General features: G+C 36.7%; 1 protein-coding gene across 1 annotated transcript in view; it reads left to right on the top strand.

Moving 5' to 3' along the window:
* Positions 1-17958, top strand: part of prex1 (phosphatidylinositol-3,4,5-trisphosphate-dependent Rac exchange factor 1) — a 75272-nt gene that overhangs the window by 53421 nt on the left and 3893 nt on the right. Inside the window, exons 18-36 of the mRNA XM_082187333.1 lie at positions 1756-1904; positions 2245-2330; positions 3630-3769; positions 3924-4032; positions 4819-5000; positions 5162-5323; positions 5543-5753; positions 7182-7437; positions 8534-8740; positions 10438-10526; positions 10616-10698; positions 11157-11247; positions 11633-11761; positions 12456-12497; positions 14071-14288; positions 15056-15158; positions 16329-16472; positions 17526-17640; positions 17771-17831. Coding sequence (XP_082043459.1) covers positions 1756-1904; positions 2245-2330; positions 3630-3769; positions 3924-4032; positions 4819-5000; positions 5162-5323; positions 5543-5753; positions 7182-7437; positions 8534-8740; positions 10438-10526; positions 10616-10698; positions 11157-11247; positions 11633-11761; positions 12456-12497; positions 14071-14288; positions 15056-15158; positions 16329-16472; positions 17526-17640; positions 17771-17831 — 2577 coding nt within the window. The remainder of the gene's footprint in view (positions 1-1755; positions 1905-2244; positions 2331-3629; positions 3770-3923; positions 4033-4818; positions 5001-5161; positions 5324-5542; positions 5754-7181; positions 7438-8533; positions 8741-10437; positions 10527-10615; positions 10699-11156; positions 11248-11632; positions 11762-12455; positions 12498-14070; positions 14289-15055; positions 15159-16328; positions 16473-17525; positions 17641-17770; positions 17832-17958) is intronic.

Below are 17958 nucleotides of genomic sequence, written 5' to 3'. Positions count from 1 at the left end.
TAAAAGAAAATCACAAATCCCTTTACTCTAATATATGTATCATGATACACTCCTCCTGATTCATTATTACTTAATACAAAACTATATTTATTAATACAAAACAAAATAACTCCACATGATGTTTCTATCTCTGGGCCATCTGGTGCTTTCAGACAATGATGTGTGTCTTTAATCATTTCTGTGCATGGCTGCATAATGTAATGGCGAAACACATAATAATATGTTTTACATTTTAAAAAGTAAATTAAAATTAATCATGATCATTTTCTAAAGTATGTTTTCATGGGTGTTAATCGCTTCATTTTTGTTGGAAGAAAAAACAGCTATCATACTGTGATAAGGGCTGAAGGTGAACGCAGCGAAACGTATTGGTACACTCTAAAAAATGCTTGGTTGTTTTTTCAACCCAAACGCTGGGTTGAGACTGTTGGGTAAGGATGCTGGGTTGATGTAACCCAATTTGCGTTGAAAATCGTTATCTAGTTGGGTAAAAACAACGCAGCGCTGGGTACGTCCCTTTTTGACCCAGCGCTGGGTTGCCAAAATAACCCAAATTGGGTTGTTTTTAACCCAGCATTTTTTAGAGTGTAATGGATGAGAAACCGAACCGTCCTTTGTTGCTCCCAATGCTCCAGTAACATTACATTATGTAAAACTGCAATGCATTTATGACAAAGAACTGCACCGATGCAGATGTAATATCATAGCAATCTATCAATAAATGCACTCACGACACACCTTGCACTCTCTGATGTTCGCTCTGCTCGGCGCCCCTGCAGATTGAAAAATGCGCTAAATCCAAGCAGACTCAGATAAGTGGAGGAGCCGAAACTTGACGCAGCTTGCCGTCATTTCAAATGAGTTTGATCGGGACTGAAGCCCCCCTAAAAAGGGCCTAGTGACGCCCCTGAATTAGACCATAATTTACATTCCTAATCAATAAATAAAAATTTGAGTGAGAGATAACCAAGGTTGTGTCATCAGCAAACATTATTGGAGTAAGAATATTTGAAACATTCGATAAATCATTTATATAAATAAGAAATAGTAAGGGTCCAAGAATGGACCCCTGAGGAACCCCAGAGTAATCTTTCTTTGCTACATTGCTACAATTGCACGTTTTAAATTACACCTTCAAATGAACTGCTCCGTAATTTGAAATTGCTGCTTATAACTTATAAAGCTCTTTTGCCATAAAGGAGTGAGTTTCTCTCAATTCTTCTGACAATCCTCTAATCCTCATTTACATATCACTCATCTCTCTGTCTCTCTCCTTGGCCACATACACACTTTGTAGTTTCAGCAGTGACGACCCCTAAATTATATTCTGTTTGTATACAGAACACGACTCTCTCCCGAAATTGCAAGATTGACACCATTGCAACTTTCTGGCATCTTGCGGACGGATCTCCAATGCGTGTTTAAATGTCATTAACAGCTAGTTGTTCAGTTTGGTTCTGTACACACTGCATAGAATTGTCACTGCGGGTGTCACTCCTGTAAATACTGAACTCTTGTGTGTACAGAACAGGATTAACCACTACAAGATGAATTGACAACCTAATTTGTGTATGTGTAATTTGTTTACCTAATTTGTTTGTGTATGTGGCCTTTCTCTCTCTCCCTCCCTTCCACATCATACAGCAAAGAAAAGTGTTATGAATGACACCTTAATTTATTGTGTTTTTGATTGTTTGTCAGTTGGATTCTTGGTATTTCCTTTGTTTTCATGTTTTTTTTGTTTTTTTTGTCCAGATGGCAGGCCTGCAGCCGGGAAGAAAGATCTACTCCATTAATGAGGACCTGGTCTTCCTGAGGTCCTTTTCTGAGGTGGAGACCATGATCAACCAGTCCTTCTGTATACGCCGCTCCCTCAGACTGCTGGTGGCCACCAAGAACAAAGAGTGAGTCCTCGTACATTGTAGAAATCAGATACTTACGCACCGACGTGTTAAATGTAGCCAGGCACAGTGTAAAAGGACACTACTGGTGTTAGAGTTACATGCAGGAGAGCTGCACATTGCAAAACTGTTGTTTTCAAAAGAGAATTCATTAATATTTAAACGAATGCTGGGACTTCTTGTTCCTCAGAGTAGACTTATATCCATGAATAAAAAATATTTTGCTACATACCACAAAAGACATTTAGTAAAAGACTCTTGCTCATGTCATAGTGCTTATAGTAAATAAAAGGGACAAAAAAGCCTAGCTTATGTGTTTGTCATATTTGTGTGTATCTGATAGGATTGTGAAGATTCCAGATGTTCATGGCACTCTTCCGTTTGTTCTCTGCGGTTCTTGTCCACCTTACGTTCATGCAGTTAAGAAAGGTGAGTTCTCGTTGTTTGTAATGATCAAAAAACACATGCACATTGTCACATTCATATGTGAAGTGATTATGGCCTCAAAAACCAGACCCAATCCTGTTTTTTCCATAAACATTCATGCATGTCATTCTGAATTGAGGAATGCATTGCATTCCCAACGTATAACCTGCCAGGCAGATGTTAATGTACTATAAAAAGCTTTGAAATGAAGCAAATTCGTGACACCAAGCTGCTGTGGTCATGTGATCAACATCTGGAGCTCTTCAACGTTTGAACCCAAACTCCGGATCCCTGCACATGTTTCTGGATTTAAAAAGCACATTCTAGGAGCTTTTTGAAGTTAAACCATTAGCTCATCTTCACAGCACTTAGACAAATGCAAAAAGAGATTTATGATGTGTCATTATGGGAGCTTTTATCACTGCCAGTGCCCATGAATGAAGGGGGTGTAAATTCCAGAATAAGTGGTATATTCAAGGCAGAGCTGAGAATGTGAAATCGTCCTGTTAATAAACAATAATCATAAGTTCTTCTAGTCTCATAAATCTTATTGTTGCTGCAACTCGCTGAAATGGCCAATTTAAAATCTCTACATCAAACAGTTTTCTTTATTTAGCTCTCCAAGAGAATTTTTTTTTGTTGCATACTTTATCATTATGGGCATACATTTATGATCTGACATGTTTCATTGATCTGACTTTTCAGGACAGGTACCTGGGAGTACATATAAAAAGCTACTCTCTTAAAAATAAAGGTTCCAAAAAGTATTTTAAGAATATTTTAAGAACCATCTTGGGTCCCCCAAAAAACCTTTCAGTGGACAATTCCTAAAATAATTTTTTTTTTCTCAGTTTGAAGAATATTTTAATAATCTGATGATCCTTTTCCACCACGAAGAACCTTTTGTGCAATGGAAAAAGGGTACATGGATGTTAAAGGTTCTTAATGGAACCATAGACGCCAATAATAAAACCTTTATTTTTAAGAGTAGGCTTCAAAAGGCCAGGAATAACTACAAAAAAATCACACAAAAAAAACTAAACATTTAAAATGCATTAAAGTACAACAAACACATATAGCTAGGTTGCTACTGTACAAATACAAACTGATGCTTTGTCAACACTGATGAGGCAGCAAACATAACATCAAACACATTGTGTGTTAGACGGTGTCTAGACCAGTTTGCATTTGCCTACATGTAAAGTATACAACCTTTTCACATCAAAATCATCCATTTGACGTCTTTTATTGGTTCATTTAAGGTTATTGTGCATTATAGGCATTCTTTTTGTGTGTATACAGGCTCTGAGGCAGCTGCAGCGGGTCTTCAGCCTGGTCAGTGTGTGCTTAAAGTCAACGGAAACAACATGAACCAGAGCAGTTACCAGGAAGTATTGGAGCACTTCAGTGGCCATCAGCCTGTCCTGGAGCAGCAAGACACAGTGAGAATCAGCATGCATTGTTTTTAACTCTGCATTATGTGTTTTTCTATAGGCTATGTAGGCCCACATGTGGTGATCCCAGAGGTTGTTTGTTTCTGACACTCTATACAGTACCTGTTTCCTCCCTTTGTGAGATTATTTTCTTCTGCCACAGAGCTGTGGTCAGTGGGCGTACCGTGTGTATGAGGATGTGGAAGAGCAGATGTCTTTCAGGGGTTGTGAGAATGGCTCAGATTCAGAGGATGGCTGCACTAATGGAACAGGTAGAATGTGTGTGTGTTTGCTGGCAAATGACAGGTGTACCCAAAAAAAAGGTTATTATCGTTAACGGAAACTATTATGAATGCAAAAGCCATGGGAACACTAGATCCAATGTCACGTGAAGCTCATGTGAAGAAGTTTTGTCATCTGCTACAGTATGTACCAAAATTCATGTGTGGTGAACTCATGCAAAGACATTTGACTAATAGAGGATCAACATAATGGATAATAACAAACTGATTAATATCTCAAACCTGACTTGACAATTATAATATTACAATAGATTTCTATTTCAAATAAATGCTGTTCCACAAAAATATTAAGCAGCACAACATTGATAATAAGAAATGTTTCTTATTTATTTCTTTGTTATAACCAAATCAGCTTTGATATTTTAAATTGATATTTTAAATTGTAATACTTTTTCACAATATCATTGTTTTTACTGTATTTTTGGTCAAATAAATGCGGCCTTGATGAACATAAACTGCATAAAAATGGTAGTGTGTGTGCGCGCATATACAGTATATATATTTATTTTATTGTTTATAATTTAAACTGTCTGAACAATTTAAACTAAAACTAAACTGAAAATGAAAATGCTCAATTAAATAAAAATATTAACTTTAAACTTATGTTATTGTTTATAATTAAAAAAAATTCTGAACAATTTCAATTATTTTCGTAATTTACCTTTGTTATGGAAATGTGATGGAAAAGGGTCCTGTGCACATTCATCTGTGTTCCTGTTGGATTCTTTATATCTGTGTGTTCTCTGGATTTTCTAGGCTCTGTAAGAAGGCTGGAACTGCTGTCCATCTCTGATGATGTTCCTTCGGTCAGTCTGAATGTGGATAATGTTCATGTGGAACATGGGGTTGTGTACGAGTACGTCAGCACAGCAGGAATCAAACAATGTGTTCTGGAGAAGATGGTGGAACCCAAGGGCTGCTTCAACCTCGCTGCAAAGGTCAGACCATGCTTAAACAATGAATATATGACTTCTGAATTTTGTTTCTGATGACCTATGTTTGGGCCTGTGCAAATATAAGTTAAATTCCAATATAGACATACCGAGGAAGTTTTCTTTAACCTATCACATGTTCTTGTGTGTATTTTGAATTTTCTCAGATACTAAAGGCCTTTGTGAAGGACGACAGTCTGTTTGTGAAAAGCTGCCGACAGCTAATGGCTCAGAATGAGAAAGTGGTGACGATGCCACAGTTTGAGTTTCGAAACATCTGTGACAACAAGATGGAGAGCCTAGAAAAACGCATTAGCAGCTACAAACAGGTGTGGCTTCTCTCTGTGTTACTACTTGGTCATTTTGTCATATTCCCTGGTGCATTTCATATTAGATAAGAAAATATCACATCCTCCGATGCATGAATTGTCATTTTTTTTCTTATTTTCTTAAATCAGTATTTAAAAATGGAAATCTCATATTCGTCATAATAAATGGAAAAATAGTTTGCAAGTGCTGTTTCATGGTGCTTTAATATTCTCTTCCAGTTTGTGGAGGAATTGCAGACGAAGGCCTCGCCCATGTTTAAGCAGGCGAGCATTAAACCTCACGTTTTGGGCTGCATGGACTTCGTCCCCACAAACTGTCACCTGAACCTGATGCAGGTGACCTGCCCGAAGAACACCTCCTCAGCCGGACGGGCCTTCAGCATCCGCTTCGGACGCAAGAACTCATTCTTCGGCCTTGATCCTGACCAAGGTGCATAATTATTTAAGGGGATTTAGAGGGATATAATGTTAAATATTATATTATATTTATTCAAATATTTACATATAATAATTCATTATTATTTTATAATAAATTTAATATTTCTATTTCTCAAAGAGATTAATAAAATATGTTGTCTGAAAAATGACTAAATACTACTATGTTAAAATCACTGAATTCCCAGATTAATTTGTCTGGAATTATTTATATCGTGGATTCAGCTCATGGGCTCAGTTAACCAAATCTCCACATAATGAACATTGAAAGTTGTAAAATAGTAATTAAGCTTTATGGTGAAAACCTCCCAGGTCTTGTAAAAACCATGGCCTGCTATTCCCAAAGTAATCCAGAGCTTTTTAAAGCACCTCCATCAGACTTCCATTAAGACACCATTAGGCCACAATAAGTAGCTTTTAGTGATGTCATCATCCTTGTCCCATAGGCCTACAGTCCTCCACTAAATGAGGCCTAAAGCCTGCCCCTCTCTCTTAGTATCACGGTTTATGAGGCCTGATGCTTTATTTAAGCCTCATCAAATACAACAAATTAGCAAACTCAAAAAAAAAAAATGGAGGGTTCTCATGGCCTGATTGTAGCAGTTTGTCAGATGTGTCCAGATTATTCTTGGAACAAAAATTAAACAATTTATTCATAGCAATTTTTACATCAATTTAGTAAAATGTAATTTGTTTTGTTTACAAAAAGAAAAAAACTATTTTGATTAGCAGCAATGCCTGGAATTTGTGATACAGCTTAAATATACCTATAAATTAATAAACCCTTTTGTTGTATATTTTTCTTGATTTATTTGATTTTCAAGTCATTCTAACTGATGCTTTCAGACTATCAAATCCAAATTCCAAACCATCCTGCAATTTTCAAGACTTCTTTGGCTCCACCTGCCCAGATTGCTGCGGCCCAACTTACTGTCTAGCCGCCACGTGTAGCTGGGAAAAGGACCACATAATGTTTTGTTCCTTATGCTCCTCAGCACGAGATGTTTTATTTTTCAGTCTCTGCTTCACATCTGCTCTGCAGTTGTCTCACGGTCAGAGATGTTTAAAATTCCTCCGGTACACTTCTCTGCAGCCGAAAGCCTCATGGTCCATGTCTTTACCACATGCAAGAGTACGCCTCGCTGGTTTTCAGCCATTCAATTCTTCTGTTTTATTGAGTCACGGTCACAGAAGCCCAAATCTAGTGTGCTGTGTCCCTAGACAGCATGAAGGCTGTTGCAAAGTCTGGGTACCATAATTATGTCTTCTAAGATGTCTTCTCTTGGCCTAAATGGACGGGAGCATTGCTTATATATCCCAGAATGCATTGCAACAAGCTCAGTGAAAAAATAAATCCAGAATCCCATGTGAATCAAGAAAAGTGACTTTTTAAAACAAATGTTATGTAATTTTGTTCCTCCAGCCAATCTGAATCCCATGTCCCACACTGTGCACTGTGTGACCAGCATGGCGGCCCCCTCCTGGAGTTGCCTGAGTTTGGATGAAGAGACAGAGGAGGGTGAGGGGAGCACGGAGGACGGCAGGAAGCATGAAGAGGGAGGTCTCAGCTTCCTCCTCAAACAGGAAGACACGGAGAGCCAGGACAATTACATCTGCCTCTATAACCGCCTGGACATTTCAGTGCGAGAAATGAAGCAATACGTGGCCCAGATAGATGTGTAAGTGGTGAGGTAGATTAACAGTGTATTACCATAAAATAGTGTCTTAAAATAGATTACATTTTTGGAAATCTAAAATTACAAGTTGGAAATTATTATTCTATAGTGAATATACATTCACTACAATATTCTTAAGTTTTAAAATATTTACTAAGCTAAAAAAAAAAATACATTTTTAGTGCAGTTCTATTAAATGGTTTTTGTATTAGGTCAAAAACATTTTAATAGAAACTGCACTCAAGCTTATGCTCAAGCTTTAGCTTAAGTATTTTAGAATAAATGTACATTTAACCAGCAAAAATGAATGGCAAAAAGTTTTAAGCACATCACTGCATCAGTTAAAGAGTAAATTGGCACAACTTTTTTCAAATTCTCATCTGGTTTTAGTAGCCTCCTCTTTGAGGAGTTCCTCGAGTTCAGGATGTTCTTTTATGACAGTCTAAAAATATTTAGGGCTCAGACAGAAAAAAACAAGGCTGAAGCCATAACAGACGACTGCAGAGGAAACATTTCAACAGCCTCTCAGGAGGAACAAATGTTTGTTATTCAGTAGCTAGCATGTGCTGATGTAGAAGTTAATTGTCAGTGAAATGGAGTCATTTCTCAATCCCATTCCCTCACCTCTCTCCCAGTGCCTTTCTGTCAGTCTACACTTCCCTGTCCAATAAAAGAACAAAGCTCATTAGTAAAATATAAGGGTGTTTGTTTAACTAGTGACACTTTTGTCCTTTTTGTCTTAAAACACTGTTTAAATAAGCTTGAATAATAAGCTAATTTAACGGGGCTATATGTAGAATTTATATGTATATATATATTAAAGTTCAGAATGGCTATAAAAAAAACAAGTAAAAATTCAAATTTTCAGCATACTTAATGAATAGAAAATTCAAAAGAACAGCATATAATTTAAATAAAAACTTTTGTAACAAAGTAGAAGTATTTACTTTTTCTTTTGATCAATTTAATGCATCCTTTTTTTCCCATGAGGGGAAAAATCAACTCATAACCCAGGTTTAGTGTCAAAGCATTCTTAAAATTCATTAGAACAATTCCTGTCTAGCTGTTTCCAAACCTTTCTAAATATTTTTAATTTTAGACTTCTGTCATCGATAACTGGACCGACCCAGCCCCAGGGCTCTGAGCCACCCTCGATTGAGACCGCCCCCTCAACCTCTCCCATACCGGGGGAGACGGACCAAGACAAGACGGAGCATTGCGGGAACAAGAGAGTGTGCTTCAAAGTGAACGAAGACGATCAAGAGGACTCTGGACACGACACTATGAGCTACAGAGACTCATACAGGTGGGGAAAAGATTGTTGTTGATGATGTTTATGAAACCTCGTCAAGCCGGGGTGCTTAAATGAGTAACAAAGGTTTGCGTCAAGCCTGCAACATGTCCTGATCCCATCATCTCTCCTTTCTTTATCCGTCTAATAAATCAGTTTCTAAAATGTCCATATTGAGAAGAGCAGCAACTTTCTTCTCTCTTATGAGTTTCACAGTAACATTTTGTTTTCCATGAAATGACATATAAAAGTTGATTTAAAATCCCAGTCTTCCTCCAACACGCGTGAAACGGGGAGAGGCAAGAGAGAGTGAGCGAGACGGGGCTTCTGGGCTCCTGTCAAACAGATGTTGCTAAAACAGACACGTAGGGAGACGATAAACATCCCTTACAAAGAACCTGTTGTGTCACAGCGACCCAGACGCCCGCTTTAACCACTAAAGAATACATTCAGTCACTGTTGTTATGTCGTCATTATATGGAGCAAAGTTTGTTTGGTTGTGATCTAGACCTGACGGAGCAGGGCAAAACTGAGACTGACCACAGCCGAGTGGATTTTTTTTTTTGCTTCTGTCAGGATAACCGGTTGCCTGCCTTTGCACCCTCTATCATTATGTGGCGTTCCGCTTTAAAATCCTGCTACTCTGTGATAGGGTGAGCTCATGAACAGCTGCAGCCATCATGTTTTATAGATAGAAACGTTTTTCCTCTATTTAGGCTCTTACAGCAAGTAACTGGATTTGTCTGTGGGATGTAGGTAGGCCGTCTGTTCTTGTTATCGTGAGAAGAGGGCTGGCTGTTAGGGAACATGAACTTTCAAGGGTTCAGGAGGTTAAATGGTAAAACATTTTTTTCTTTTTCAATTTCTGGGAGTGATACAACCTGCTGGTCATGAGCTTGATTTGCTTCCATTCTTGGCTTGTGGCTGCGCTAAATTTGGCCTCTCCTCTAGTTTTGGGGTGGGTAAAGGGAACTTCTGCTACTCTTCTAGTGGGTAGAAGTACAGCCTGTCTTCCCCTCTCAAGCTTTTTTGGAGCATAAAGTTTCATTCTATATCAGAGTAAACATTTCAAGGCTGCCAAGTAGACATCCACCTAAAACATTGTTGATCTCAGTGGATAAACGTTGAAATCGGACGTTTGTTGATGTTTAAACTTCTGCTCTAATAATCAGTATACCATTGAATTAAAGACATAGTTCACCCAGAAATGACAATTATACTATAATTTACTCGCCTTCATGTTGTTCCAAACCGTAACATAACATTCTTACTTCAATTTTTTTTAAAGATTGTGGAAGCTTGCTCCTTTTTTTTGTGTGTGCCATTTTTCTGGGGAAAAAACATTTTAACCTTAGGAGCTAAAAGCAATATTAGCTAATCAAAATCCAGAATTCTTGGCCCAAACAAGTTGATTAATATGTGTTCAACTGTCCTGCTGCTATATTGCAGTGAATTTCATCATTAAATGAGCATGGACCGACCATACAGAGAGCCTGGGAAATTGATTGTTTCAGTGAAGTTTTTCATTAGATTTGTATTTTTTCTTCAGCTTTGAATAATTACTGAACTCGATATTGGTTTGATTGAATATCATACTTTCAGAACGGTTCAAAGTGTTTTTGTGGATGAGTAAATATCAAATTTTGAATCAGTCTCTACAAGCATCCTTTTCATCACATTAACTAAAAAACATTTGTACTTGTGTTCTACAGTGAGTGTAACAGCAACCGGGACTCAGTGCTGTCATACACCAGCGTCCGGAGCAACAGTTCATACCTGGGCAGTGATGAGATGGGCTCAGGTAACTGTCGTCTTTTTTAAATGTGGTTACAATGTTAAAATTCAGGACAATTACTAAAAGGAAATTGCTACTTTTATTTTGTTTTCCAGGAGATGAGTTACCATGTGATATGCAGATCCCTTTCGACAAGCAGGATAAACTACACGGATGTCTGGAACACCTCTTCAATCAGGTATATTGATTTCCTCAATCATAAATGAAACATTTAGAGTCTTTTGCCGATTTAAACTTGATATTCCCTTTGTAACTGTTGTCCTTTGTCTGACACCACTCACCTTCTTATTTTATCTTCTATTTTTGCTCTTCATCAATATATCCCCTCTTAGTTTCCCTCTCTAACTCCCACAGTATCGTTTATCACATTACCAACATCTCTAGTGAGCACTCTTTGACCTCTACACCTCTGCTCTTTGACCTCAAAATCTATCGTCTTCTGGAGGTCACCAGATTTTGACCCCCTCTCAATTACCCAGATATCAATAAATGGGCTCTTTTATCCAGTGCAGACAGGTTACATGTGGACAGACTGAAAGCAGCAGGCCTGGCGTTAGCAAGGGCGTGTAGCCGGTCTTCAGTTAGCACAGGATGTGTGTGTGGTGACAGGCATAACTGTGTCTTTTTCATTCTCAGGTTGACTCTATCAACAGTCTCCTGAAGGGCCCTGTCATGAGCAAAGCTTGTGAGGAAACCAAGCATTTTCACACCGACCACAGTCAGCCAGGTACCGCCCGGTCAGGGTGTGCGCTATATTTGAATGTGTGCTATCTTTGGAAACTCATTTTAGGGATGTGTGTATTTGGGTTTTCCGTTAGTGTGTGGTGGACATTTTTGGGTAGGGGCGTGTGAATGTTTCTGTTTACATCTGTACGTTATTACCACTGCATGTGAGAAAACCACACTAGTTTCTCCTATGTGTTTTATGTATTTTAGGGGTGTTTATAATTAGCCCCTGTTTTAAAAAAAGGGTCTGACAGCAATTATGTATATTTTTTTTTTTAAATTGTGCATTCACACTGCTAGTTACACATTTTGTCCTGTTTGTAAGATATTGCAAACCACATCTGTGAACATCTTTTATTGTCACCTTCACTTTTTTTCTGTAATAGAGTTTCGGCACACAGATGACTGGACTATACGTTGGCGGCACGTCTTGCACAAGAACATCCAGGAGGACCCTTGGAACCTGCCCATTTCAATCAAATCTCTAGTTAACAGCCTTCATCGCTTCGTAGAAGGTACACTTAAGCCTGAACAATCAATATCAAATATCAAAATAACTCTTTTACTTTTTTAGTACATGTTTATGTGTTATTTAATTGTTTTATTGTGCAAATTATATTATTAGTGTAAATTATTTTAATGCAGATTTATGTTATAAAACTTGCAGTTATAATAGCAAATAAATTAATTCGAAAAGTAACTTTACCACTGGGATATATCAAGATGCTAGAGATGTTTTAGGAGTCCTCCAAAAATCTAATTCAAACTTGCATTCATGTCTTGCTCCATTCAGATTTTTCGTAATTATATAGTCAGTAGAATGTCTGTTAAGGGACCATCAAAATATTGACATGTAGTTGCAAAGTTACTAAATGTATAATAATTTCTAAAGTGGACTATTGAAATAGTGTTAACCGTTTTTGCATTTAAAACCATGTGACACATGGCAGTGGAATAAAAAAAAATTGTCTGAAGTTAAATGTTTATTAAAAGTTTAACTTCTTTTAACTTGTGCACTATGCTTTGTATAACGCCATGTCATGTGCAGGATGCTGCAAACGGAGCTAGCGCAAGTCACATGTCCGTCTAGCATGTTTAAATAGAAAAACAATGGAAAAGCAGAGCAGTGGAAGTGCTACTCAGTAAAAATATTGTCTTGTATTATAGTGTGTTGGGTTGTATTCATGTCTATTTGTAACTGTGTTTCAGATGGAAGGAGTCAACTCTTGTTGGCGCTGCTCAAATGCACTGGTAAGCTACGCCTTGATATGAACTTTCCCTTGTTGAACTTGATCATTGTAGATCATTTCAAATAGCTATTAAGAAGTCAACCCAGAATGTTTACATGATCCTGCACTTGCGTCATCATCTGAGTGAGATTTCAGACAGGAAACTGCAGTGTGTGATTTGTCTTCCCCACTACAGTTTTGGATTATCCTGTATTTACAGACACCTCTGTGTGTGATAAGGGAGTGTTTTATTGGAATTCTGTATCAGGGAGTACGTACATACAGTATGTTTGTGTGCGTGCAGCCAAGTTGCAGTGGGGCGTGTCAGTTTGTGAGCTTCTTAGTGAGCAGTAGACGCAGATAAAGTGAGAGAACGGAGAGAGTGGGATTTGTCCCATGGGGTCTGTGGTGGGAGACATATGGAAGCTGTTGAGCGTTTGCTTTGGAACCTGATCTAGAGCTCTTATCCCTACTCCTCCACACAGACAGCAGCTCCAAACCCTGTTCCCGCCCAGTGCTGAAACCCACCATCTGCTTAGAGTATTACACACTCGGACCACGGCTTACAACTGTTTTAGGACATTCAGGAATCACCTCACACCACTGATTTGGATATACTGTATGCTGATCTGTGAACAGCAAATTAATCAGTATTAGCTACATATGTCAATTTAAAAACACAAATTTAGAGCAATAAAAACTATAAAACCGCAGTAAAAATAAATAAAATACATTTAATAATGTCCTCTAACTCATGCATATTCATCATTTGGTTTTTTTTCTCAATACATATGTATATGTGCAATTAATTATAATGCATTACATTTATTTTGATGTAATCAATTTGATGAATAAAATAAAATAACATTTTAATAGAGAACCTAGGATGTTATGAACCTGTACAGTATATGTGTTCAAAAGCTTGGGGTCATTTTATTTAAATAAATTAATACTTTTATTCAGCAGTTTTTTATCAAAAGTGACAGTAAAGACATTTATGATGTTACAAAAGATTTCTATTTAAAATAAATGCTGTTCTTTTAATCTTTTTATTCATCAAAGAATCTTATGCAGAGAATATTATGAATATTATGCAGCAACATTGTTGAAACATGTTTCATTAAATTGTTAAATTTAAATTGTAATAATATTTTACAATATTACTGTTTTTACAGTATTTTTATGATCAAATAAATCCAAGCCTTGGTGAGCATAAGAGACTTCTTTCAAAAGCATTAAAACGCTGTATCGACCACACAATTTTAAATGGTAGTGTTTCTATTTCTTGAACAGAATACTGAATATAAACATACAATATTATTTATAAAATATTTTATATTATAATTTATATTTTAATTTACACTAATGATTGGGTCAGTGACAAATAAGGATGTCCAAGATGATAGAAAACTAAAATCTTAAATAAGACGAGTTTTTTTTTTTTTTTTTTTTTACGTTTGTTTTTAACGAAATTAATTTATTGTCATTTATTGACATTTAAAATGTGGTAAAAAGTAATTAACTATCTTCCCAGCACAATGAATACATGTGTAAACAGTAAACACACATATTTATACAATACTCTTCTATGACAGACACAGAACTCCAGTTGCGGCGGGATGTCATATTCTGTCAGTCCCTGGTGGGGGCGCTGTGCGCATTGGCGGAGCAGCTTGTGAACGCACTGAACCTGCGCTTCAACAATAACGGAGAGTATGAGGAGGACAGTAAAGAGGTGAGCCGTAAATGGCTGGAGCAGATCGCCGCCATCGGAGTGCTCTTCAACTTCCAGTCAACACTCTCTCCACATGTGGTAAGACAGATGACCAGAAGTCATGTCTTCTCATAGCTGATTCAGTGACACTCATCCCACAATGCCTCAGTGCCTACTACTAATATACACAAGCATGATAATAATGTCGTAGAACCTCTTATTTCTGGAATTGAATCTTGGGACTAAATAAGGAGTAAATACTGAACCAAGGCCACTGATTTCCAAAACCTCCAGGATTTCTCATCAACAGGAAACCATTCTAGTCACATCACAAGTTTCTTCTCTAGATATGCTGTATGACTCTAATACTGTCAGAAAGCTAGTTATGAATGCAGATAGTGTGTAACTGTACACAAAAATGATGGTTCGATATGTACCTTGGTTTTTGAGTTCACGTTTCGGTATGTTTTTGGTAAAGCAGAGAAAAAAAAGAAGCTTTTCTAAAAATATTTTTTTATTATTAAACATTGGTTTACTGAACAAACTATATCTGTCTATTACATTTTTAAAAAGTCTGTCAATATAACATACTGCAGTTTATGGTGCTGTTGTAATTGGGGCAAGAGATTTGAAGTGCTTATACTTTTGGATGCAAAATATTTTAGAATAAGGTTAGAATGATAATATCCTGTTTTAATATAGCATCACTACGTCTGTTTGGCGCACATCCGTACCGAACCAAAAGACCCATATTGAGATTTTTTGGTAGGAATATGTGTACCGTTACATCCCTGGTATGCAATATATTGTTTTAGTCAAATACACTCCTGCTTCACCATTAAGGACTTGATTATTTCCTTCAACAGAGAGAAGAGCGAATCATGCTGGAAGATACAAAAGCAGCACTGCAGGATCTGGAGAAAGTCACCGTGCTGTTCCGCCTAATGGAGAACGAGTGCCTCGTCCCAAGTAGGACATCACATATATTAACACATGGAGTATTAACACAGAAAAATACATCTTCTGTATACAGCCTATACAGTTTTAAAAGTAATGTGTGTGATTCTTTCACTTAGCCAACCTTAAAATGCGAATGCGACTATTATAATTTATCCAATAAGTACTGTGACGCTTTCAAAACATTGCACATACTGACCATCCCGACACTGCAAAATTGGCTCAACAAGTGTTTTTATTTTTTTATTTTTAGCAGGACTATATTTTTGCTTAGCCAGTGCCAGACAAAAGGAGTGTTTGCTGCCAGGCTTCCTCTTTAAATAATTTTAAATAACATAATAAATAACACCGTAATAATTTATTTAAATATTTTTTTATTCAATTTATTTAATTTATTAATTATAAAATTAGTTTTATATTTAATGTAATTTTGATATGAATAAATATTTTCTCACTGGGTACCAACCAGTGTTATTTTAGTGTTATGTACTTTTGTTTTTATTAATATTTTGAATTAGCTTTTTTTTTTTTTTTTGTTAAATTTTATAGGAATGTTATGTATTTTTTATATTTTTATTTAGTTTTTTTTTTTTTTTACTATTTAGGTTTCATTTCTTTTTATTTCTTTTTATATATCGGGGTGTGCGAACGTCCTGATGATGAAAATTACGTCACAAGGAAAGTGTGAGGACCGTCGCGGAACACGGACGGCCGAAGTATACTATGGGCTTTATAAAACAGCCCCCCCCCCCCCACCCCCCACCCCCTCCTCCACACAAACATAAAGTACACACACCCTCCAGATGTCCTCTTCAGGAATGTCAGCACAGTTAGCCATGATAGGAGAGCAGCTTTATCTGCCGTCTTCTGTTTTGGTTTGAGTGAATCCGAGGGAGGATGTTCTGCTCAGTGGTTTGTTTCTGCCGCGAAGGTGTTTTATTTACAAGGTCATCTCTGTGTTGTACAAATGTGAACAGCTTGGCTTTTTTCCCTGTTTCACGTCACACATCTGTGCGGTTTTTGCCTTTACTCATCCCATTACAACCTAATTAACCAGAATTTTCCCTTTGTGAGGGAAAAGACTTGAAACTTTCTCAAACTAGTGTGAGGGAAAAGACTTGAAATTGCTTGGAATTTTAAATACTGTCTCATTGTGGATCATGCTTTTTTTCTCTCAAACAGACACACCTGTGCATTACCAGGTGGAAGGCAGTCGCCAGGCCATCAGGGTGACAATGTTCCTGGACAACTGTCATTTCAGTGAGCTGCCAACAAGACTGAAAAATGGAGGCTCTTTGAAGCTTCAATCAGTCCTCTTCACTAGAGGTGGGAGCAGACAAAAGGAACTAGATAAAATACTATTTTCATTCTAAATAGGTTTCATTTGTAATTTACAGTTCCAAAACCTAGTGAGCTGCCTACAGAGGCTGTATTTTAAGGCGCCATGTAATTATGTTACCTCTTTAGATACCAGGCATCATTGCATGTTTCTTTTCAGGAAACTCCTATCCCATAATTTATTATGAGAATAAATCAAGGCAAGAGAAATGTACATTATAAACCTTTAATTCATAATTTTTATGTACAGTGTTATTTTAGCATCATAGATAAAGTATTATAGTTTTTATTAATAGTTTGAATTTGTTTTATTATTATTATTATAGCATCATTGATAAAGTATTATAGTTTTTATTAATAGTTTGAATTTTGTTGTGATTGTCATTTTTATTTGTTTGTTTTTATAAATGTCTATATAGTTTTTACTAATTTAGTTTTAGTTCAAGTTATTTTAGAGCTTCAAGTTAAAATAAAATAAAATGATGCCTTAACTAGCTGAAATATGATGTTTACATTTTGTTATGTTTTATATTATTTCATTAACGGCTAGTTTATTTCAAGTAACAAAAATGTTTTTAGTTGTTCTAGTTTTAAGTTTTAGTCAACGATAATTACTCTGGTAATGACAACGAGTTAGACTATTGTGCAACATGCAGAAATAATCACAGAAAACTCTATTTAAAATAATTGAGTTTCCTGTGCAAAGTTTTATTTGTGTGGTGTACAAATGAGTAATGTTCCAAACTGAGGTTCAGGTGCTGCTTTAAAAGGTTAGATGCATTTTAAGAAATCATACATGTATGTCTCAAATTTGAATATAGCCTTTTGAAATCTAGACTTTTAAGGGCAATCCTTACTCAGATGTCCTTGTCATAGCTGTGCCAGCCCAGAATCAGTCATGCTCATAATGTGCTCATTTAGAGCTAATGAAAGTCACTCTATTTCCTTGATGAGTCTTGGTCTCCATCTAGAGGTACTTGGAGAGCATTACAGCACTGGGGAAAGCATGATGCTCATCTGCATTTTCTTCACCTTTATTAGGGCTGGAGAAGCCAGAGGGTGTGTTGTCTCAGGATTTTGTTTCCATGGAAGAGTTTCAGCAGCGCACAAATGCTCTATCACTGGAGAAGGTCAAAAGTTATTACCGCAAACTCAGGTACAAACCCCCTTTAGGGGCATTTCGCCATCATACCTTGCATATCTTAAAGTGTTTGACTGGCAAAAAAAAAAAAAAAAAGCTTTAAAGGTTATCATATGTGCTTATGCAATGTTTAAAATTTTTTCAGGGCTTTTTATCTGGAGAAATCAAATTCAGACTCAAATTCCACTGCCATGAAAATAGACCAGGTTGGTTGAGAGATACTTCTACATTGCCATTCAACAGTTTGATCAGTAAATGTTTTTTTAAAGGAATTTAGATTTTTCAGCAGCAAGGATGCATGAAATTGATCGAAAGTTAGAGTAAAGACATTTT

This window comes from Leuciscus leuciscus (genome assembly GCF_965113295.1).
Source record: "Leuciscus leuciscus genome assembly, chromosome: 13".
Taxonomy (NCBI): domain Eukaryota; kingdom Metazoa; phylum Chordata; class Actinopteri; order Cypriniformes; family Leuciscidae; genus Leuciscus; species Leuciscus leuciscus.
The sequence above is the reverse complement of the archived record's forward strand: the minus strand, read 5'-3'. Positions and strand labels throughout refer to the sequence as shown.